The following is a 21,112-nucleotide window of genomic DNA, read 5'->3' as shown; positions in this document are numbered from 1 at the left end:
TGACCTACTATAGACAACTACCTAATAGTATACTATAAAGGTATTAGTCAATCATTCACATCCGAATTTTATGCTATTTATGTTTTTGTTATCCGCTCAATAACTAATAATATTTTCTTCATAAAATGTTCTCAAAAAAAATATTTTTCAAAATTATTTCTCGTTGTCACGAAAGATCTAATATCAAGTTGACTCTCACTCAAAAGCGATAGTAAGTGCTACACAACTCCCATTTGTGAGCACCAAATACATAGCTTCACTGATCCGTCTATACTAGAGCAGGTCATAAATTCATCGTCCGCGACGAAAGTCCAAATATAGTAGTTGATTTACAGCCGAACTCTGCTAGGCTTGAGCTATAATCATGTAGACACATGGAATGAGACAGTCTTAGACCATAAGTGGACCAGGGTTCAAAAATGCTTGACTAATAGGCAACGAACCACGATCGTATATACTCGATCGTCCTAGCAAAACAACACATAACAACCTAACCTGCACACTACCTTGTACCTAAGCTCACAGTCAATATCAAGCAGAGTCTAAAAGACTATAAATCTCATTAGCAGAAGCATAGTACCCAATCAAAAGGCCACATTAATTTCACAGATTATTTGAAGAACAACGAAAATCGACGTGATAGAAACAAAACGGCAGTCCGAACCTGTAATCCAATGGTCTAACACTTGCTTCCAGTTCCCTGGAAGGGGGGAAATCAAAGAGAACATTGAAAGTAAACTAAGGTGATTATTAAAAACCTTGGACTACAAATATTGACTATAATAGTTTTTACATCATTTACAACCATTACTTAGCTAAGCGTTCGAGGCCTTCTCCACGGGGGGAGTTTCGGCATCACCCATCAATTTGGCACGCTTTGCTTCATAATCTTTAACAGCAGCCTTAATAGCGTCTTCGGCAAGCATGCTACAGTGCAACTTAACAGGCGGTAGGGAGAGATGTTTAGCAATTTCCCTGCAGCATCGAGTATACCCACGTTATTTCGAAGTATAAACCTTGAAGGCTAGAGGGTGGTAAATGCAATTATGCAATCACCAAAATGCGCATTCACAAATGAATTCAAGAAAGGGCCTGACGAACACAAACACAGGAGAGTATAGATAAGAAAACTGTGTGTAAGATATCGAGAACCCTTTGAATACACCAATAACCAAAAGGAGAATGATGAACAGAAGGAAGGCGACTGCATAAAGTAAGTTGATGATATTATTATTATGTATTTAGGTATTATTCTTTTAGCAAGTCCCGGGAGCATCTAAAACTGCAAGTTTGTTCTGGCTCATTATCTTAAACTCACTGATTTACGGCATGACTGCTGCAGTACAACACGAAAAAAAGGCCAAACACTTAAAAAGTGAAAACAGTACAATTTTGAATCGAAATCTCATACTATAACGTGCAAGTAGAAAATATTGGAATCTTCAATAAAGCAAAATACCAACTTTAGTACATGGATCATTCAGTGCACAAAGAAACGAAAGCTGTTAGTAGTTTGTAGTTCGATCAACGGAAACACATTCAAATTTTAGGTGTCATATGCTGCAACTCTGAAATTTGAAAACTGTTGACAGTGGTGTTCCACAAATAATCCTACAAATATGAATTTTAAAACTATTGGTCATATCCATTATTTGTTGATAATGGCTGCAGAGAACATACATTGAAATGACTTTCGAGAATGCTTACACGTATTTTTAATAGAAAAGGAAATAAAACTCCAATTCAGAGCTCCACCACAAACACTTTCAAAAAGTTAGCATCCCTAAATAAATTTTTCGGCCATGAAGCCAAACATCACGATGATTTTTACGATAATGGAAGTAGCTACCCACACTTCATACCAATCTATGAAATTATACTACCATATATCTTTCCCCCAGGACTCATCAAGAGAAAAAAAAACAGATGTTATATCTAATAGAAAAACATCAATTGATCAATACAAAGAAAACTCGTCGAATAATAATCAGATGAAAAGTACATGGTAAATGAAACTTACGAATTTTTAATGGTTAAGGCTTCTTCCATATGCTTCCCTTTCACCATTTCTGTAGCTGCAAGTTCAAAATTCACACATTTATAAAGCCCTCTACATATATAACCTAATGTGACCAGAAGATCACAATTCACTTATAGTAAGTACCAAAAGCTTCTGAAGAAACAAATACACGAAAGCAGAATGTGGAGAGAGATCAACCCGCTCTACCCCATACAGTAGAAAAACCAGAAAACTAAATTTACTCCTAGTCCTAGCGAAGGCAAGAGACAAAGAGACCAAGACTTTCATTTTGCATATTCCAAACAGAAAGAGAGAGAATGGTACATGGCACGCTCGTTCGCCTTAGGAGAACGACATTAGATGACCATGACAGGACTACCAACGTCCAAGGAGAGTGACAAACAATGGGTCACCATAGCTTCAATAATAATTTTGTCCGTCCAATGAAATTCAGGAGCAATTTATCAACAAACAAGGCTACCGAAATTCCGGTCTTCGAGCTACATTCTAAATCGAATAACTTGAATGGAATGGCATGCCGCAGGCTGAAATTTTATTGAAACGGCCAATGGAACCTAGATATCAACTTAAGAACAACGATTTAAAAGAAAGGCATGAAGTTTAAAAGCCCATCTCCTTATCCTCGAGGGCAGGAATCAGAAAAAATACCTCTCCGAACCTATCAAAACATACAGCAGAGCTAAAACTTGAAAGCAGGAGACCTAATAAGCAATTTAAAAAAAAAAATCCAGCATAACAATGTCGATTCGAGAAATATATTCACATCATAAAATCCAGCACTAAAACAAAATGCGTTTCCGATTCTGTCCCCTCGTTCCAGAAATCACAATGAAATCGCAAGATATCAACAACAAATATAGTTCTCAATTTCTCCAATAAAGAAATTTAAGGAACAGAGAAGAAAAACGAACCCAACGACGAGGAAGCAATTGCGGAACCGCAGCCAAACGTCTTGAAGCAAGCATCAACAACCTTACCAGTCTTCTCATCAACCTTGATCTGAAGCTTCATAACATCGCCACAGGCGGGCGCACCGACAAGGCCCGTGCCGACCGTCGGATCGTTCTTATCAAACGATCCAACGTTTCGAGGGTTACTGTAGTGATCAATAACCCTCTCGTGGTAAAATCGCGGGAAGATTTGAACGGCCGGCGACGGAAAATCCCTAGACACAATCCCTAGAAGCCTCTTCGAACTGAAACTCAACATCTTCACCGATTTCTCTCTCTCTCTCTCTCCAGGAATTCGGGAGACTGGTTTTCCAATTGTTTTTTTTTTTTCTAATCTACACGATTACAGAGCGTAATAAGAAATTTGGCTTTCTTACATACCTTGCGATGATGGCGGTGATCAGTTAGCGGTAACCACGTGGACGGTTGAGATGAATTGGAATTATGCCCCTTTTCTTTTCTTCCGATAATTCGTGGGCTTGGTGGGCTCGTTTGAAATTTCCCAGTTTGAGCCGTAATGGGCCTGGTTGATCCATGAACCCGGTAATGGGCCTGATTGATCCATGAACCCGGTAATGGGCTTATAATCAAATATTCTCATATCAGGTAAATTACAATTTTAATTTTTCAACTTCGGTCTTTACAAAGTGAACTTTTAAGTTTTTTTGAATTTTTTAAATATTTAATAAAATTTTAAAGTTCCAATTTTGAGCGAATATGTTATGAATATTTAAAAATGAAATAATTAATTACTTAAATTAAAATTTTATATTGAAGAGACCAAAATTTTATATATATATATATATATATATATCTAGATATAGATATATAAAAAAATCTAATATTAATCTTTTATGGGATATAAAATAAAAATTAAATAGATCTATTAAAATTTAAAGTTCGAGGATCTATCCCCTACCTTATAAAATTTAAAGATCTACTTAATACAATTTAAAAATCTACTGAATACAAACGAAAGCTTAAGAAGCTTAAGAACTAAAATTGTAATTTAACCTGGATTATGTTTCACTTTATCCTTAATGGTTGTTGTATTTAATTATATTTATCACGATAATTTCTAACATTAATTTGATAGTTATTATTCAAGCTTACCACTAGTCGATATTGTTCTTTTTGTGCTTTCCTGCTTTCTCAAGAGGTTTCCACACACTTTAAAGAAATGTTTTGTTCTCCTCTCCAATTGATATAGAAATCTCACAATCCACCCCATCCCCTTGGGGCCCAGCGTCTTTTCCACACACTTTGAAGGAATGCTTCGTAAGGGGCCAACATCTTCATGGACACACCACTCAGTATTTGACTCTGATACCATTGGCAACAGCTCATCCAAGTCCATTGCGGGTAAATATTGTCCATTTTGGCCCGTTCCGTATCACCATCAGCCTCGTGATTTTAAAACACACCTACGAGGAAGAGTTTTCCGTACCCCTATAAGATATACTTCATTCTCCTTTCCAATCGACGTGAGATCTCTTGTACCATGCATAAATGAGGTAGTTCTAGTAATAATGGTAAAAATCATTAACTTCCTTATCAGCTACTCATGAGTCAATTCCAAATCAGCTACTCATGAGTCAATTCCAAGTTATAATTACACCCTGCTATTTGTAAGAGTGCATTGTGACGGCCTAATTCAATAAGTTTCCACCTGTGTTAAGTAAAAGCAAGTTTGCAACAAGTGGGAAACACACACCGGGTTTAAACCTGAAAGCTCAAAATGTTCGCTTCTAATATTGTGGATGGTCATTTAAACCAAGCGAATCGTGTGTCCAGAGGGAAGGAAGATGGCTATTTATCCACAAAGAATAAAAAGTCATCCTGAAGAGCAGAAGGAAATGGTATAAAACTAAAGAGAACAAAAACCTTACAGTTGTTTTCTACAAACAAATCGTTGATGGATTTATCGTTATCTAGCAGCAAACCAACTTATTAAGGCAAAATTTCATGGGAGGCTTTAAGCTGTCTTTGGCTTAGCTTTGATGCGCTTAACTCTTGAATACAGGAAAACCCCAGCAAGAGCTACTCCAGTGCCTGGATTAGGTCCGAGAACAGTAAGTACTTTTATTGCATCATTAAGTGTTCAACATATATTCACAAACAGAAGATGGAAGCAGCCAATATTACCAAGAGAGTTGATTGGAGAAACTGGTGTTTGGAAGAAGATAACAGAGCTCACGATGACCACAACTCGCTTTACACAATTACCGACCGAGTGGGTAACAGGCGAAACTCTTTGCAAAATCATGTAAGAAACCTGCAAAAAAGTCACCCCAATGGCTGTCAGGAGATATTTCAAAAAAAAAAAACTAAAGTATATGTTCAGGAGAAAGTCAAAATTCAGATATATCACTCGAGATGTTGAGATCTTACCTGTTGGTATGCATGGAAACAAAGGGCAGCTAGAAGCGACCTAGTGTAGAGTTGGTTCATGTTCAAACCCTGTTATAAAAGAAATTACAATGAGGAACGAAATAAAACTGTATCAAATTTCAACAGAACTTTTATTTTGAGTTACTCACGGCTGATTGAAGGTATGCAGGAGTGAACTTGACACCTTCCATGAAGATAGCCACAGGGGATAGTAAGAAAAAGGACATGACCGTTATAATTGAAAAGAGGGTGATGTTGTCAATTGAATCCTGTTTCAAGAACAAAACGTTGTTACTTTACCACACCAACGAGCAAAGATATTAATAATATTTTCTCATCCATTTAGATATAGAACATATATTCCAAATCAATACAATTGTAAACAGAGCAACACGGGTAACGAGAAAGACGAATCAGTGGTGCTTACATCTTTCTTCACCATGACCTTTTTGCTAAGGACGTTACGAGATTGATTAGTCACATTGGACGCCATTGCACTCCAAAATCCAGCCCTTTTACAAGAAATATGATATATCAGAAATTGCATAAATAATCCATTTTTTAGTTGTCTATTTAAAAGAGTAGACATGAATATTGATATACTAAAACACTCGTCTTACCAGTTGAAGGACGCCTCAGTGGCAGATGCCAATGCAACACCACCAACAATGGGCAGAAGAGATGCAACTACCCAGGGAGTGGGAGTCTTCAAAGACACAAAGACGAACATCAGAGTTAAGATATCACCAATAATGGACAGAAGGGATGCAACAACACAAGCATTTTTTTTGTTAGGAATCACAACTCTCCACAATGGTATGATATTGTCCACTTTGAGCATAAGCTCTCATGGCTTTGCTTTGGGCTTTCCCAAAATGCCTCATACCAATGGAGATAGTATTCCTCACTTATAAACCCATGATCTTCCACTAAATTAACCAACGTGAGACTCACTCCCAATAATCCTCAACATTTTTCTCATAATTATAAAAGGTTAATGTTTGGACCTCAAACATAAAAAGTAATAGAACACTTAATTGCTGAAAATCCAGGGCTGACGCTGCTCTGATTTTGGCCAGGGATATGAGCACGTGGTACTAAAATACATAATTATCTAAGTTGTGACCGGACATAAATTCATACCTCTCCAAGAAACATTGCCGACAGGATAACTGAAAAAAATGGCTCCATAGCTTTGATTGTGTGAGTGAACGATACTGCTACTTTCCCAAGACTCATATTTGTAAAAAGGTTCCCCAATGTGTGAACGAATGCCAGCGGCAGAATAGCAGCAAGCTGTTAAGTTTTAAAGAAGTCAAAACCTAGAAACGAAAATTTTTATGCAGGAAAATGAAAACCTCAATCAATATTTATTTTTTCAAAACGAGTTGGGCATACAAAAGATTCCTAAAACCTGAAAGATGGTAAAATAACGATTACCTGAGCACCACTGATCTTTGGCTTTTTGTAAAGATTAAGTCCCCACATAAGAAGAACAAGTACAGTGCCTACAGCAAATTGAACTGCAGTGACAGTTACAGGGAACGGGAACACCTTGAGAACCTGCAAACAAGTAGTGTCAGATATTTATCAGCGTCTCCCAAAGAAGCTAGCATTTCAAGTCATCTTAACCAATACAAGTCAAGTTGAAAGTTGAAATGAATAAGCAGGTAAAAGAGTTGCACGAAATATCGAATACTAAGGATCTAATTCCACAGTGTGCTACTTGCGGTCGTTTGCAGAGTAGAAAAACCTCTCAAGGTTAATCAACTTTCAAGTATCAACATACCAGCAAGGGATTAACCATACCTTTTCGTTCCTTCGTCATTATCAAGGTCTTCATACAAAAAAACATATTTTCATACGGATTTACTAGGAGATCTTGATTTTACATCTTTATGAGAAAAACTTGTTCTCTACCTCGTCGAAATATGATAATATCGGAGGTGAAAGAGAAAAGCTGGTGTCAATATGTCAGAAGAAAGACTCCTGGATAAATCCTCGGAAAACAATACTGGCCTAGAGAAGAACTGAATATAATATAAGAGACACATCTTACACCATCCTCATGCGTATTTGATTATTAAGATAATTTAAGCATAAGAATAACTATTTCACGATAGGATCCACAAACGGAACATTATGAAGCCTCGGTTTCTAGCTGTACAGACATTTCATGCAAATCGAACAAAATAACAATTAATTTCTAACAACCGCGCCACACAAAATGCACAAACACCGTAAATTTTCAAAGAAAAAGAAAACACCTAACCTGCTTGTTGTAGATGTTAAAGTAGATGTTGAAAAGGTACCAGAGGCCAAACAACAACCCGAGCTCCAACGTTTTCCTTAGATTACCGCCAGCACTAGCATCCTCTCCTGCGCTATCCGGCACCGCAGTGGCCTGAACCTTGAAATGACTCGCATCAGAATCCGAAGCAAGCGAGAGCACGCCAGTCCATGGCCGGAGTTTCGCGGAGGAAAAAGGAGACGAAGACAGAGTCCAAGATCGCTGCGGCCATGAGGAAGTGAGACGAACATCATTCAGGTCTCCGAGATCTCTGGAATTCGAGGAAGACGAAGAAGATACCCGAACTGAGTTACATCCAGAGCTGAAAGACGAACTCAAAGGCCTCCGTGGCTTGAGAAGAGGAAGAGCAGGCGATAAAGTAACCGCGGAGCTCTGCATTTCGAAGGCCTGAGCTCGAGATCTGAGATCGGAGAAGAGAACAAGGCGAAAGAGAAGGACCTCGGAGCGTCCGCCGAGGAGAAAGTTGGTGAAGCAGTGGTTGGTGGCGCGATTGCAATAGCAAGAATGAAGGACTAAGAAGCCGCTTAAATTTGGGGAATTAACTAGTCAAAATTGAGCGCCCAACGACGGATATTCCAAAACCAATCTATTTTTTTATTTTAAATTTTTTAATTATAATATTTATTTAATAATAATACATCAAATTTAATTTTATTTATTTTCAAATATATATATATATATATATATATATATATATATATATATATATATATATATATATTTTTTAATAATTATAATGTATTTTGTTCTATCCCTTGACCAAATTCAACCTTGTGAGGCTGCGGGACAAAATATTTATAAAATATAAAATACTTTTTAAAAGATGGCAATAAAATGGATAAAATATTTTTTAAAGGCAGCAATAAAGGCACTAAAAAAACTTGAAAAATAAATTTAAAAAAAAACACGCATTTTTCCACCTGCCGGCGATCAATTGGAATAACTTTCTGTTCCTTTTTTGCCCTTTTCACGAAAAAAAAAAAAGCAACAAAAATAAATTAAAATATGATATTAATATAAAAACTATTAAACTTTATAAATTTTTTTTTTCACTTACTAACAGTATAAATATGTATTTTTTAATATGATGAATTAAAAATTTTGGAAAAATAATACGGAATTAATAACACGACTTAAACCCTAACATAGACGTCAAAATTAATATGGAATTCAAAATTTTGAAAAATTTTTGGAAAAGTATTTTTATTCATTTTTATAAATGCAATATTTGTTGATGATTGTTGGTGAGTACTGGGCTAATTTAGAGAATTATCAGAGTAAAGGAATACATCTCCATTGGTATGAAACCTGTGAAGCCCAAAGCGATGAGAGCTTATGCTCAAAGTGGACAATATTATACTATCATGGAGAGTCTTGATTCTTAACAATCTTAAACATCATAGCATTGTGCTTAAAAGTGGACAATATTATACCATTGTGGAGAGTCTTGATTTTTAACAATCTTAACATCATACGGTCGTGGAGAGCCTTCATTCTTAACAATCTTAAACTCTAATTTAGGCGTCAAAATTAATTAAATACAGGCTAATTTAATTATATAAAAAAAAGTTTAAAGATATATTTAAAGTAAAAAAATAAAATAAAAGGGAAGGGTATTAATGGAATTTTTTTATTTTAAAAAATTCTCTAAAATTTCAAAATAAAAGTTTTAAAGCTATTTTAAAGATTTTTTAAATAATTAAAAAATATTATTGGATTTTTTGAAAATTTAGAAGTATTTAAATAAAAAATGAGCTGCGTATAATTACCATCACCAGCTGTCACTCGTCTTAGACGACAGTACTACGAAGGACCACAGTGTATCTGACACGTGTAATTTTCTGTTCCACGTACTTAAAAAGAAAATCCTTTTACATTAAATAAGTATTTAGAAAGGAAAATAGTAAAATGCTGTTTTCCCACAAACCCTACTTAATCTCATCCACTTTAGGGTCATTTTAGGGGTAATTACGTAACTTCACTTAATTTTTTTGGATTTTAGTTAATAACGCGCGTACAAGTATCGTTATATGCTGAAGAACAGAGCATTTTCGCTGCCGTACAGGATTCCAGTTCTCGCTTCGTGTTACATTGATCAGAACAGAGAATCTCTTGATTCGAACAGTGAGAATTGCAGCAGGATTTCGGAGAAGTGGAGAGGATGCATTCTTTGAGCTTCAAGGTTTTTGGTGATTTTAATGCGGGGTCGAGGATGAATTTACCGGGACGAGGAAGCTTTTGTGTTCCGGAAATGGAGGTCGGGATGATGAGGTGTTTTGGGGGTCGTCGGGCATTTGGAAGAAATTGTTGGATTGTAGCATGCGCTTCGGAGAGGAATGGTGATGGTGGAGGAAGTCAGAGCCAGAGTGCGAGTACGAGTCGGAGTCGTTCGTTTCTGTCTCGCAGTGAAACTTATGCACTACTGAAGCAGCAATTGGAGGTTGCCGCCAAGTCCGAGGTCTCTCTCTTGTTTTCTCTTTCTCCCACAACTATGAGTCTCATAAATCAACGTGTTTAAGCTAATCGGCGATGTTCACTCGTCTGGTGGAATCTTTAATTTTCATTGATGCATCGGATTATTGACTATTGCCGCTAGGTCATCTTTTAATTGCTAGTTAGATTGATTCCGCAGAGATTTCTGGTTAAGGAGCTTTGTTATACTTATCAATGTTGGTTTATGATCAGATATGCGTTTACTCGTGTTCTATTGTTTCTATGTGCTGGAGTTCTCTCATGTCTGCTCGGTTGTAGATTCTATTTGGTATGTAGCTTTCCATGTAAAATATGGTTGAATGGAAAGGCAATATCAGGACTGGAATATGTTTTGCAATCTGAATATGCTTGGACATTCACTGGTTCCCTCATTTGGCCTTAATTTATGGCCTGAAAAAGTTCAAGTATCTGGCTAGATGCGCCCTCTAGAAACTTGAAGGCCCCTCCCAAAAGACTACATTAGAGTAGTAGGTGAAACAATTGTAATTCTTACGTTTTCAAATGCTACGTTCAGTTTATGGATTTTTCCACTGAATGTCACTTGCTAACTCTAGGATTATGAAGAAGCTGCAAGGATACGTGACTCGTTAAAATTATTTGAAGAGGAAGAGCCAGTTTTGCACCTTCGAAGACTGATGAAGGAGGCTATTTCTAGTGAGAGGTTTGAGGTACACATTGTTCCAGATCTCGTTACTATTGCCATGCTATTCTACTATGCAATCTTTCATTATTGACAATATTTTCATTTTACTTGAGACTTGAGAGTAGACTATAACAGAATGTTCTTCGAGCACTCAGTACTGCATAATTGTTATTCGGGTTCTTCATAATACTCTGGTTGGTTTGGTTGCTTTGACTTCGTTTGATCCTGACGACAGGAAGACATAAAATAGACTAATGCCACCTATTACCCTGTTCTATGAATGACTGATAAATATAATGACTTCAAAACCGATGGACATATGCCTTTTTCAGTTTTGGCCCTTGGGGTTAATAATTTGATAAATATATTTTATTAATTTCTGTACAAGCTTGGCACAAGTCGATGGCTGCAGCCTTGACTGACTCCACAACTTTATTACATCTCGTAATACCATGTCTTCACCACTACCTTTTTCCATTTATCTATTTGAAAATTTTTCATTTCAGGATGCTGCTAAATATCGTGATGAGCTGAATGAAATTGCCCCTCACAGTCTTTTGAAGTGTGCAAGTGATGCGACAACTTTGGTACATTTTTTTATCTTCTTATGAATGTTGTTGATGGATTAAATAACATACCGTCACTAGCAGATATTGTCCTCTTTGGGCTTTCCCTTGCTTTCCCTTTCAGGCTTCCCTTCAAGGCTTTCATTAGCAGATATTGTCCTCTTTAGGCTTTCAGGCTTCCCCTTTCGGACTTCCTCTCAAGGCTTTCACTAGCCGATATTGTCCTCTTTAGGCTTTCAGGCTTCCCCTTTCGGGCTTCCCCTCAAGGCTTTCACTAGCAGATATTGTCCTCTTTAGGCTTTCAGGCTTCCCCTTTCGGGCTTCCCCTCAAGGCTTTCACTAGCAGATATTGTCCTCTTTAGGCTTTCAGGTTTTCCCTTTCGGGCTTCCCCTCAAGGCTTTAAAACGCGTCTGCTAGGGGAAGGTTTCACACCCTTATAAATGGTGGTTTGTTCTCCTCCCCAACTAATGTGGGACATCACAATCCACCCCCCTTCGGGGCCCAACGTGCTCGCTGGCACTCTTTCCTTCCTCCAATCGATGTGGAACCGCCCCCAAATCCACCCCCCTTTGGACCCAGTGTCCTTACTGGCACACCGCCTCGTGTCTACCCCCATTCGAGGAATAACCTCTTTAGGCTTTCAGGCTTCCCCTTTCGGGCTTCCCCTCAAGGCTTTCACTAGCAGATATTGTCCTCTTTAGGCTTTCAGGCTTCCCCTTTCGGGCTTCCCCTCAAGGCTTTCACTAGCAGATATTGTCCTCTTTAGGCTTTCAGGTTTTCCCTTTCGGGCTTCCCCTCAAGGCTTTAAAACGCGTCTGCTAGGGGAAGGTTTCACACCCTTATAAATGGTGGTTTGTTCTCCTCCCCAACTAATGTGGGACATCACAATCCACCCCCCTTCGGGGCCCAACGTGCTCGCTGGCACTCTTTCCTTCCTCCAATCGATGTGGAACCGCCCCCAAATCCACCCCCCTTTGGACCCAGTGTCCTTACTGGCACACCGCCTCGTGTCTACCCCCATTCGAGGAATAACGAGAAGGCTGGCACATCGTCTGGTGTCTGGCTCTGATACCATTTGTAACGACTCAAGCCCACCGCTAGCAGATATTGTTCTCTTTGGGCTTTCCCTTTTGGACTTCCCCTCAAGGCTTTAAAACCCGTCTGCTAGGGGAAGGTTTCCACACCCTTATAAATTGTGGTTTGTTCTCCTCCCCAACCAATGTGGGACATCACATTATAAAAGTAACCTCATGTGGGACATCACATTATAAAAGTAACCTCCTCTTGCTATCTGACTCAAACATACTATCCTATATGCTACCTAATAATGTCTATTCTTCTTTAATTCATAGAGTTAAAAAATGACAATTATTCCCTCCTTCAGAATAAATTGATTAGAGAAATGGAGTGTGTAGAAGCTAGAATCTCCATGTGTGAGCGGATGAAAATCTTGACAGTAGACATAATTTTGATTGATTCTGTAGTGTTATCAACCAAATAAAAGATCAGAGAAGTACACGCCCAAGTAATTTGAGGTACTTGGATCCTTTCTATCTTGAAATCACTCAGGCCTAAACCAACTGAATCAATGCTTAACTTCCTCCTTTCCCACTTCCCCATTCATAATCAAATACAATGACTAACTCTCTATTATTTACTAATAAACCCCTATAATACTACTAATTCCCTTCTAATGTCATTCCTATCATGTAGGGTATAAGGGTACAAGTTAGGAGTGTTTACATAGAAGGCCGAAGCCAGCCTTCGAAGAATCAGTACTTTTTTGCATATCGAATTAGAATAACCAATAATTCAAACCGGCCAGTTCAACTTCTCAGAAGACATTGGATTATCACTGATGCAAATGGGAAAACAGAAAATGTCCGGTAAGTTTGACTTGCTTATATACATTAAGCCTGTGAAGGTCTTCCCCCGCTCAACCTGGACGTGTTTTTTATTTTTGCAGGGGTGTTGGTGTTATTGGTGAACAACCAGTTATACTTCCCAAGACTGGCTTTGAATATTCATCAGCATGCCCATTAACTACTGCTAATGGTAGAATGGTTAGAACGATTTTACCTATATGAACTTCTTGTTGTTTATATTCTTCTTCCATTTGTAATTATATCAGTTTTTCTGATCCAGTAGAAGGACTGCTATAACGTATTGTCTTAAACATGTTGAGTAAAATTTATAGTCAAACTTGTTTTCATAAATTTACATGTGGAGTGCACACTTCAAACACGCTTTCATGGGAATTTTTTGTTTTGCTTTTTAGTGGGACATCCATGATGCAATATTATTTTTTTCTTATTTATGTCTAACGGTAAGAAGCTGTAAGTTCTTGATATTTTTGTAAACTCAGGAATGTCTAACAAGCCTGAACATCCATGGTAGACGATAAAGAAAAAGCCCCCCGAGGCATTTCTCTTGAAATTGCATGCTAAATAAACTGTTATCATTTGGTAATTGCTCGTTCACATTGCATATCACATCATGTTTTCTTTCAAATTCTACGCATCTGCTCATTTTATGAGTGGAATTTTTCTTAATTGGAAAAACAGAATGTTTAATTTTTTTTACTTTTACATCATAAATTAGATCTTAATCTTACTTGTGAATTCATGCTTTTCTGGCATTATGAAAATGGGTGGTAAACCTGAGTTCTTACTAAATGTGGTGCAGGAAGGTGACTATGAAATGAAGTACATCGACATTGTGGGAGAACAATCATTTAACGTTGCTATTGCTCCATTTTCTCTCTCCATATTAGGAGATAGCACAGACGCTTTCTAAGGTGTAAACTGCAACCAAAGGTCAGCCAGGCAGAGGTTTCTGGAACATCGAGAGCTCTGTTGATAAAGCTGTTTGCAGATTTTGTAGATATTCTTTCATTGGGGATGCGATAGACCAAACCTTGCCAACAAATCCATGATAGTCTCAAATGAATTTGGAAATGTTAGGAGCTTCTTTGTTTATAGACTCCGGAGAGAATTGTTGTAAAGATCAACGTGTGTATAGATTTGTTGCCACTTTAATTATAGTAGGTAGACCCAATTCATTATTTTGAAATTGAACCATATTGTATTAAAAAATTATCTGTCACACCCACCAACCAGCATATTAGATTAATGTTGCACCCGTCTTGATGATAAAAATGTGGCGAGAGTCTCATATTTATGTTCAGCTGTACGACGCAGTCTTGCTCTAAATTTTCTTTCTTGTAGGTTTTAATGCTTCTTTTTCGTCACAATGGTGCCTTGACTGATTGGTCAGCGGAGTTAACATGCTTGTTTAATTTGTTATTATTAATATCCTTTACCCTTGTCCTTTATCTCTGGCTTTTGACCAATTATTTATTACTAACTATTTCCAGCCCATAAAATTACAGGAACTTTGCTGGAAATTTGGAGAGTTCAATATGGGTTTGGCGCTCTTGACCAGGGCGGCATCGAGTGAATGACCAAGGCAGCAGACAGTCGGTACAATTATTTGAACATTATTTCTACCAACTATTTTACATTATTTGAAGACCCATTTACTATGTTTTTACACATGTTTATTACTGCCTCTAAATTCAACCTTTCCCAATTAACCCAGGGATTCTGACTGCCAATTAAGGTGCCTGATCTTGCTTAGCCTATCAACATTCCACCCTATAAATAATATAATCAACTTCGGAGGTGAAAAGTTACATAAAATGCTCTTTGTTTTGGTTATAGCAAAAGGCCAAAATGGAGTCTCGCAGGGAAAATGGTACTTTTTGGATGAACCAATCCTGCTCATATCCATGACTTTCAAAACAGTGAGCTGATGCATGGTGGTTAGGTGAGTCTTTGAAACATTGAAGTGTGTTGGTTGCAGTTTTCTTGTGCACTTTTTTTGTATTGGTTCTTGTTTTCTTTTTCATCTTACAGTTCCTTGTACTGCACTACAAACTCCAGAGACTGAAGACGTGAAAAACACAATTGCTTAGCCATTACAGCTTTGGCTTTGCACTTTTGGAAGTCTTTTCAGACGCATTCTATTTATGCATTTGCTCCTCTCTGCCCTCGCATTCTGCATTGTTTAACTGCATGGGAGTTTGCTTCAGTCCCTTCACCAGTGATCACTCAAAACTCCAGGTTTCTCTCTTTCTCTGTCTCTCTCTCTCTTCTTTACAAATATGCTTATTTTGATACTTAAGTATTAGAGGGAGCTAGAGAATAAGGGTATGCTCTGCAACACAAGTTTGTAATTTGAATTTCTGTTTGGTTTCTACTTGGCTTCATCTCTGAACAAATTCCTCTTTGTATGAGTATTAGTTTGAATTACTAAAAAAAGGGGAAAAAGCAACATGTATTTATACTGAAAAAAAAAGAAATCAAAGTAATTTTCTCTTGTCATAAAGGAGACCATTTTCTTCCCAATTTGTCAGTGTAACTTCGCTTTCTTTCTTTTGATTTTATGTTTTTTTTTTTTTAAATCTTCTCTATAGTACTTTATTACAGCTAGCTATTGTTATTTTTTTCTTCTTTTTGCTTCAATATAGACAGCAAGAAAAAAACAAATGAAGATATTTATAACATTCTCCAATTTCACAGGGAGTGCAGCAAGATGGAAGATGGGCCTTGGACTTTGCTTACAGGTGATTTAATCTAACCTTCCTGTTTTTTCAAGTTTTAATTATATTACATTACTTATACATTTACCCTTTATATTGATTCTCTACATACCCATTTTTCTCTTCTTTGAAAATGTTTTTTTTTTTTTTTTTTTTTTTTTTTGAGATATAGACATGTTATTCAAATTTTGAAAAATTGGATTAATCTTTTGAAAATGATCGTATGCAAGCATTGTACCCCACATAGCATCATTAGACAACATAAGCAATCATTAGACAACTTAAGCAACCTGATCCGACGAGGCTTTGCTTAACTATCTCTTGCATGGCTCATTTTCCATGTTTTGACCCATCCAAGTTTGATAGCTTGAAAATAGAGGAGCACCCACCTAAGCGCACCTATTGGTGCTTTCGCAAAATCCTAAGTCGGTAATTGGCTAACATCCGTTCTTGCGGGTGAAGTGTAGCAAGCAATTAGGCCTACACGTATCTTTAATAATAGTTCAAACATTTATATAAGTTTCTTTCTATCAACCTTCAACCAAGAAGTTAGATGTTCGAATCTCTCACTTAATATTTAGTTGAACTAAATAAGAATAATTTTTTTTCAATATAATAAATAGTATAGAGATCGAACCTCGAGAATAAGACCTGACACAAAAATAAAAAGAACATAGTTTCAAGTTAGATAGGAGTGAGAAATATCAAGTCTTATCATAGCACTAAAGTCTTTCAAACCATTTGTTTCAAAAAGAAAAAGAAAAACAAAAGTCTTTCCACCATTATTTTTCGGATTTATTTTTTTAATCGGTAAACGCCTTTGTACATTATTAGAGGTCTTTTTTTTTTTTTTTTTTTTTTGCCACAAGGGAAAAGGGTCCCAATGCAAGAAGGACATATGTCACGTGTTAGGGTCCCACCCCTACACCTATGTAAAACACAGCAATCTTATTATGCCTTGTCAGAAAGCTTACATGACGATTTTGACCTTAAAATTGATCATGGATTGCTCAATATCAGACGGCTCAAAATCACTGGTCAAAAACTTTGGTCCCACTTCCAATTATGGTGCTTCAATAACCAAATCATTTCCTTACCTTTTCAATTCCTCTGCTTTGCTCCATAAAATCCCTCACAATCATATGTTATTATTATTATTCTTATTGTTATCCTTTATTAGATTTTATATAAGCTATCATAAATTCATAATTGTATAAAGTGTGCGTTGTTTGTTATGTGTATTTAATTATATTCGTTTGTTTTAGTTTAAGTATTTATATAAATATATTGATTTAGTCTTTAGTTCAAAAAAAAAAGAAAAATGGAATATTCAAAATTTTTATAATCATCTGGTTTTTTATTTTAAGAATGAAGTTTAAAATAGGACTTCCATGTATAGCTAAATTTATTTATTTTATTATCTAATTTTTATAAATGCTTTTAAAATCAAAGGTAAGTAATTGTGAGAAATAAATACAATTCTTGAAAATAGAAAATTGAAAATGAAAAAGAAAAATCAAAATACAAAATGGAGTCCTAGTAAATTTCTCCTTTTTCTTATTTATTTATATTTTTAATTTGGAATTTTAATACATTTCAAATTTAGAATGGTTAATGAAGATGTGAGATTTAATTGCCATAAATTGTCCATTATTTTTATAAGCTTATGCACTCACAGCACAATTATTCTCTCTTCATTGACTCATTTTGAAAATGAAAACCAAGCAAAGGGGACACAAATTCCCTTGCGCCTTGGAAAATTAAAAAAACAAAAAAAACAAAATTTGCATGGAAATATGGGGAGAGCTTGGGATTTTGCAGAGGATTCTGTAGTTGATGTAATAGGCAAAAAGAGAAGCTTACACTCAAAGCTCCACAGGCCTTTTCTTCTCTCTCTCTTTCTCTGTTCTTTGCTTTATTTAATTCGTCTTCCAAGCCGAAGAAGGAAAGCATCTCCCTCCTTCCCCGCTTTCTTCCTCTCCATTGTAAGTATAAACTCTTTTCTTCGCTTAGAATTTAGCTGCTTCTCCTGTTCATTCCTTACAGTATATATTGTTTGTGAATGTCGGTTACTCGGTTTTCATATTTCTTTCCTAAAACTTATCTGAAGTTTCGAATCTGTCTTCCCCCATTTCGGATGTTTCTTTGGTCAAATGGGAAATGGGTTGTTCTTGCTTTTAGTTTCTTATCCATCTCAAGCTTCCTCTGCGTAATTTCATTATTTTATACATAAGATTCTTCCTTAAACATGCCGGCTTTGGCTCTGATTTGCATTTTTGGATTGTGATGATGTTTCTGCTCAGCTTTCTTCTACCTGGGTTCTCCAGAAAGTTTGTGATTTTTTCTTAAAATAAATGTTGTTTCATCTTGTTCTTTGTTAACAAGATATTCTTTTATTTGGGTTTTCTGCTCTGGGTAGTGGGAGTTTTGATTTTGATCATCTTGTTTCTGGTTTTCAACAGCCATTCTTTCTTTTGGGTTTCCCAGTCGCCTTCAATCCTGTCATTTTTTTTGTCTTTTGGTTCTCAGATTCCCTGAAAATAAGTGGTCACTGTCAATTCTTTTTATTTCTCTTCTGTCCATCCTCAATATTCTTTCCCCTTTTCCAATTAGCTGGAAACATCAGGGGTTTCAATTAACTGATTCTTTCTTACCCAACATAACCTCTTAATTGAAGAGGGAAATTTCAGTTTGTTCCACCATTTTGTATTCTTCATTCTCAAGGAAAATCACTTTCCTTCTCTAAACCCACATTTGGCTTATCCCCTTGACCAAAAAAGCTCCATTTTTCCAACTCTGGTGACAAAATGAGTTTCTTAACAGGATCCCCCACAAAATCTTGGCAACCGATCATGACAGATGACACAACAACTTCCAGTTACTGGCTCAACTGGAGGGTCCTGCTTTGCATTATATGGGTTCTGGTGACACTGAGTTTTGCATTGTTCTTGATATGGAAATATGAGGGCCGTAGGAATAAGGCATGTGATGGAGAAGAAACTCAGGAAGAAGAAGCTGGAGCTTTGTATGATGATGAAACATGGCGGCCCTGTTTTAAGGGAATACATCCTGCTTGGTTGTTGGCCTTTCGAGTATTGGCTTTCTGTGTGCTCTTGGTGCTTCTAATTGTCACTGCTATTGTTGATGGAGGCGACATATTTTACTTCTATACTCAGTAAGTTTTCAAGAGAAATGGGAAAATTTTGTGTGAAATTTCCAACATTTTATAAGCTCAAAGAAGAGATTCAAAGTTTTGGTTGTGTTGCTTGAAACAGGTGGACTTTTACTTCAATCACCATTTATTTTGGGGTATGTCCCATCATTTTCAAAGAGCCTTTTCTCAACATATTTTCCTCTATATCTCTATCTCTCCCTTTTCATTGGTCATTTGCTTATGAATTTCCGATGTTCTGTTCTTAGCTTGGATCACTGCTCTCCATTAATGGCTGCTACCAATATCAGAAGAAAGTTGGCGGTGAGAAAGTGGATAATGTGGAGGGAGATGCAGAACAAGGCACTTCTGCAGGTGGAAACGGTTCAAATTCAGAGAAAAATCCATCCCTTCGTGATGAACATCATCTCAGGCGTCAACCTGCCGGATTTTGGGGTTATCTCTTTCAGATTATCTTCCAGGTTGGTGCCTTGAGTTTCTTTATTTTGTAGGTTTTGAAAAATTAAAAAAAAAAAAAAAAAAAAGGTTCCCTTTCATTAATCTGCTGACCTTTTTGCTATCTGTTGTTCTTGAAAGATGAATGCAGGTGCTGTTATGCTGACAGATTGCGTCTTTTGGTTCATAATTGTTCCATTTCTCACTATCAAAGATTACAACCTTAATTTTGTAAGTGCTTAACGGCTGCAAATTGAGTTTATGAAATTTGTGAACTGCTTGGGAGCTCAATTCTACTTGTGATTTCAAAATGATTCTAAGAAGGTTTTCAAGTGGCTTGTAATTGCCTTCAAACACACTCAACTTCATTGTTCTAAATAGCAATTTTGTTCCTTTTTTGTGGCAGTTGATAATAAACATGCATACAATCAATGCCGTTTTCTTGCTTGGAGACACCGCTTTGAATTCTTTGGTAAGTAATGAAAATAACTCCATTTTGCTTCTCTTTTCTTGTTATATCATAGCTCAGTTCTTATCTGTTACAACTTTTCAGCGATTCCCCTGGTTTCGGATCGGATATTTCTTCCTCTGGACAGTCATTTATGTAATTTTTCAATGGATCGTTCATGCTTGTGTGAGACTATGGTAAAATCACTGGCCTCTCTCTTATTTTCTTTCCAATTTGTTCATATTCATGTTGATACAACAATGGTTTCTCCTTACAAAACAGGTGGCCATATCCATTTCTAGATCTCTCATCTTCATTTGCCCCACTTTGGTGAGTCTCTCAGAGATTTCTTGTGACCCTGTTTTCAAAAATTCATCCATTAAGCGTATGAACTCGTGGTAGTTAACTGATCACCTTATGCTTTCAATGAACGTGAAGGTACTTGTCCGTGGCTCTAATGCACATTCCTTGCTATGGCATCTTCATACTGATCATGAGACTGAAACACCATGTATTTTCGAAACGGTGCCCGCAATCCTTTCAATGTACGAGGTAGTCGAGAAAGACCTGAAAGATATTGTTAAAATTCTCCGAAGGAGAACAAAAAAGCAGACTTATACAATTGATCAAAAGGGAAAAGTGTTTGATGTACATGAGTTAATGCAAATCTTGATAGGGAAAAAAAGGAGCAAAAGATTCAAGGTTTTCTTAGGCAATTAGATATAACTTATTATATGTATGTAACCCACAGGAAGGAACATTTTCAATTTGGTATAGAATATAAAGAGAGCTCAGCTTTGTTCTCTATCTGTGCCCACCACCATATCCATCCTTTCTATTCATTTGTCATTTGTCATTTGCCCTTTCTCTTTTCCCTATATGGGATTGAATTCCTGCCTTGCCAACATCGAAATTGATAGATTAGATTCTTTGCATTGGATGCCAGTGGGGAGACCCAAAAGGGTGCGAGAATATGAACATCCTTTTACTTTGGAATTTACAAATGCTAGTTGTAAGGAAAAGTTTGGATCCATCACTGTCTCTGCTTTTTCCACCTT

The 21,112-nt window shown here is 36.7% G+C and overlaps 4 protein-coding genes across 11 annotated transcripts; 2 read left to right on the top strand and 2 right to left on the bottom strand.

Annotated features, from left to right (window-relative positions):
- Window positions 1–574: 574 nt before the first annotated feature.
- Window positions 575–3,346, bottom strand: LOC147791337 (uncharacterized). 2 transcript variants are annotated; one of them, XM_087126651.1, is made up of 3 exons: window positions 2,953–3,341; window positions 2,021–2,075; window positions 575–975 (listed from the first exon to the last, which is right to left on the bottom strand). In XM_087126651.1, the coding sequence occupies exons 1-3, from the start codon at window positions 3,248–3,250 to the stop codon at window positions 816–818; spliced, it is 513 nt and encodes a 170-aa protein (XP_086982777.1). In that variant the 5' UTR covers window positions 3,251–3,341; the 3' UTR covers window positions 575–815. The 2 variants fall into 2 exon arrangements, with proteins under 2 accessions (XP_086982777.1, XP_086982778.1); XM_087126652.1 differs by lacking the exon at window positions 575–975 and adding an exon at window positions 1,011–1,611 and having other exon boundaries at window positions 2,953–3,346.
- A 1,363-nt stretch (window positions 3,347–4,709) lies between these two features.
- LOC111802664 (triose phosphate/phosphate translocator, non-green plastid, chloroplastic) lies at window positions 4,710–8,213 on the bottom strand. Its single transcript, XM_023687105.2, has 9 exons — window positions 7,655–8,213; window positions 6,823–6,945; window positions 6,526–6,678; window positions 6,003–6,088; window positions 5,810–5,894; window positions 5,532–5,651; window positions 5,383–5,451; window positions 5,137–5,266; window positions 4,710–5,043 (listed from the first exon to the last, which is right to left on the bottom strand). Exons 1-9 carry the CDS (start codon window positions 8,069–8,071, stop codon window positions 4,967–4,969), a joined length of 1,260 nt encoding a protein of 419 aa, XP_023542873.1. The 5' UTR covers window positions 8,072–8,213; the 3' UTR covers window positions 4,710–4,966.
- A 1,515-nt stretch (window positions 8,214–9,728) lies between these two features.
- On the top strand, window positions 9,729–14,528 carry LOC111802666 (uncharacterized). Of its 4 annotated transcripts, none has more exons than XM_087126821.1 (6): window positions 9,729–10,151; window positions 10,741–10,854; window positions 11,336–11,416; window positions 13,110–13,282; window positions 13,363–13,451; window positions 14,170–14,528. In XM_087126821.1, the coding sequence occupies exons 1-6, from the start codon at window positions 9,855–9,857 to the stop codon at window positions 14,190–14,192; spliced, it is 777 nt and encodes a 258-aa protein (XP_086982947.1). In that variant the 5' UTR covers window positions 9,729–9,854; the 3' UTR covers window positions 14,193–14,528. The 4 variants fall into 4 exon arrangements, with proteins under 4 accessions (XP_086982947.1, XP_086982948.1, XP_086982946.1 ...); XM_087126822.1 differs by having other exon boundaries at window positions 14,082–14,528; XM_087126820.1 differs by having other exon boundaries at window positions 13,363–13,459.
- A 541-nt stretch (window positions 14,529–15,069) lies between these two features.
- LOC111802665 (UDP-N-acetylglucosamine-N-acetylmuramyl-pyrophosphoryl-undecaprenol N-acetylglucosamine protein) lies at window positions 15,070–20,859 on the top strand. Of its 4 annotated transcripts, XM_023687107.2 has the most exons (11): window positions 15,070–15,224; window positions 15,341–15,520; window positions 15,980–16,023; window positions 18,823–19,174; window positions 19,275–19,308; window positions 19,420–19,632; window positions 19,748–19,837; window positions 20,013–20,078; window positions 20,160–20,251; window positions 20,337–20,384; window positions 20,493–20,859. In XM_023687107.2, the coding sequence occupies exons 3-11, from the start codon at window positions 15,993–15,995 to the stop codon at window positions 20,608–20,610; spliced, it is 1,044 nt and encodes a 347-aa protein (XP_023542875.2). In that variant the 5' UTR covers window positions 15,070–15,224; window positions 15,341–15,520; window positions 15,980–15,992; the 3' UTR covers window positions 20,611–20,859. The 4 variants fall into 4 exon arrangements, with proteins under 4 accessions (XP_023542875.2, XP_086982943.1, XP_086982944.1 ...); XM_087126817.1 differs by lacking the exon at window positions 15,070–15,224 and having other exon boundaries at window positions 15,328–15,520; XM_087126818.1 differs by lacking the exons at window positions 15,070–15,224; window positions 15,341–15,520 and adding an exon at window positions 15,559–15,607.
- Window positions 20,860–21,112: the final 253 nt, after the last annotated feature.

This window comes from Cucurbita pepo, chromosome 9, assembly GCF_057944985.1.
Source record: "Cucurbita pepo subsp. pepo isolate OVF chromosome 9, ASM5794498v1, whole genome shotgun sequence".
Lineage (NCBI taxonomy): Eukaryota > Viridiplantae > Streptophyta > Magnoliopsida > Cucurbitales > Cucurbitaceae > Cucurbita > Cucurbita pepo.
Note: the sequence above shows the minus strand (reverse complement) of the source record. Positions and strands in the feature narration are given on the sequence as shown.

What these genes read in the sequence shown, in the direction of transcription:
- LOC147791337 (XM_087126651.1), bottom strand. Translation starts at nt 3,250, where the DNA reads ATGTTGAGTTTCAGTTCGAAGAGGCTTCTAGGGATTGTGTCTAGGGAT. An exon ending in AATTGCTTCCTCGTCGTTGG is followed by an intron (nt 2,076 to 2,952) that starts GTTCGTTTTTCT and finishes TTGAACTTGCAG; the next exon opens with CTACAGAAATGGTGAAAGGG. An exon ending in GCCTTAACCATTAAAAATTC is followed by an intron (nt 976 to 2,020) that starts GTAAGTTTCATT and finishes TCGATGCTGCAG; the next exon opens with GGAAATTGCTAAACATCTCT.
- LOC111802664 (XM_023687105.2), bottom strand. Translation starts at nt 8,071, where the DNA reads ATGCAGAGCTCCGCGGTTACTTTATCGCCTGCTCTTCCTCTTCTCAAG. An exon ending in CAAAGATCAGTGGTGCTCAG is followed by an intron (nt 6,679 to 6,822) that starts GTAATCGTTATT and finishes AAAACTTAACAG; the next exon opens with CTTGCTGCTATTCTGCCGCT. An exon ending in CTGCATACCTTCAATCAGCC is followed by an intron (nt 5,452 to 5,531) that starts GTGAGTAACTCA and finishes CTTTTATAACAG; the next exon opens with GGTTTGAACATGAACCAACT.
- LOC111802666 (XM_023687111.2), top strand. Translation starts at nt 9,855, where the DNA reads ATGCATTCTTTGAGCTTCAAGGTTTTTGGTGATTTTAATGCGGGGTCG. An exon ending in TTTCTAGTGAGAGGTTTGAG is followed by an intron (nt 10,855 to 11,335) that starts GTACACATTGTT and finishes TTTTCATTTCAG; the next exon opens with GATGCTGCTAAATATCGTGA. An exon ending in GGGAAAACAGAAAATGTCCG is followed by an intron (nt 13,283 to 13,362) that starts GTAAGTTTGACT and finishes TTATTTTTGCAG; the next exon opens with GGGTGTTGGTGTTATTGGTG.
- LOC111802665 (XM_023687107.2), top strand. Translation starts at nt 15,993, where the DNA reads ATGGAAGATGGGCCTTGGACTTTGCTTACAG. An exon ending in GCCTTGGACTTTGCTTACAG is followed by an intron (nt 16,024 to 18,822) that starts GTGATTTAATCT and finishes GTTTCTTAACAG; the next exon opens with GATCCCCCACAAAATCTTGG. An exon ending in TCTTCATTTGCCCCACTTTG is followed by an intron (nt 20,385 to 20,492) that starts GTGAGTCTCTCA and finishes ATGAACGTGAAG; the next exon opens with GTACTTGTCCGTGGCTCTAA.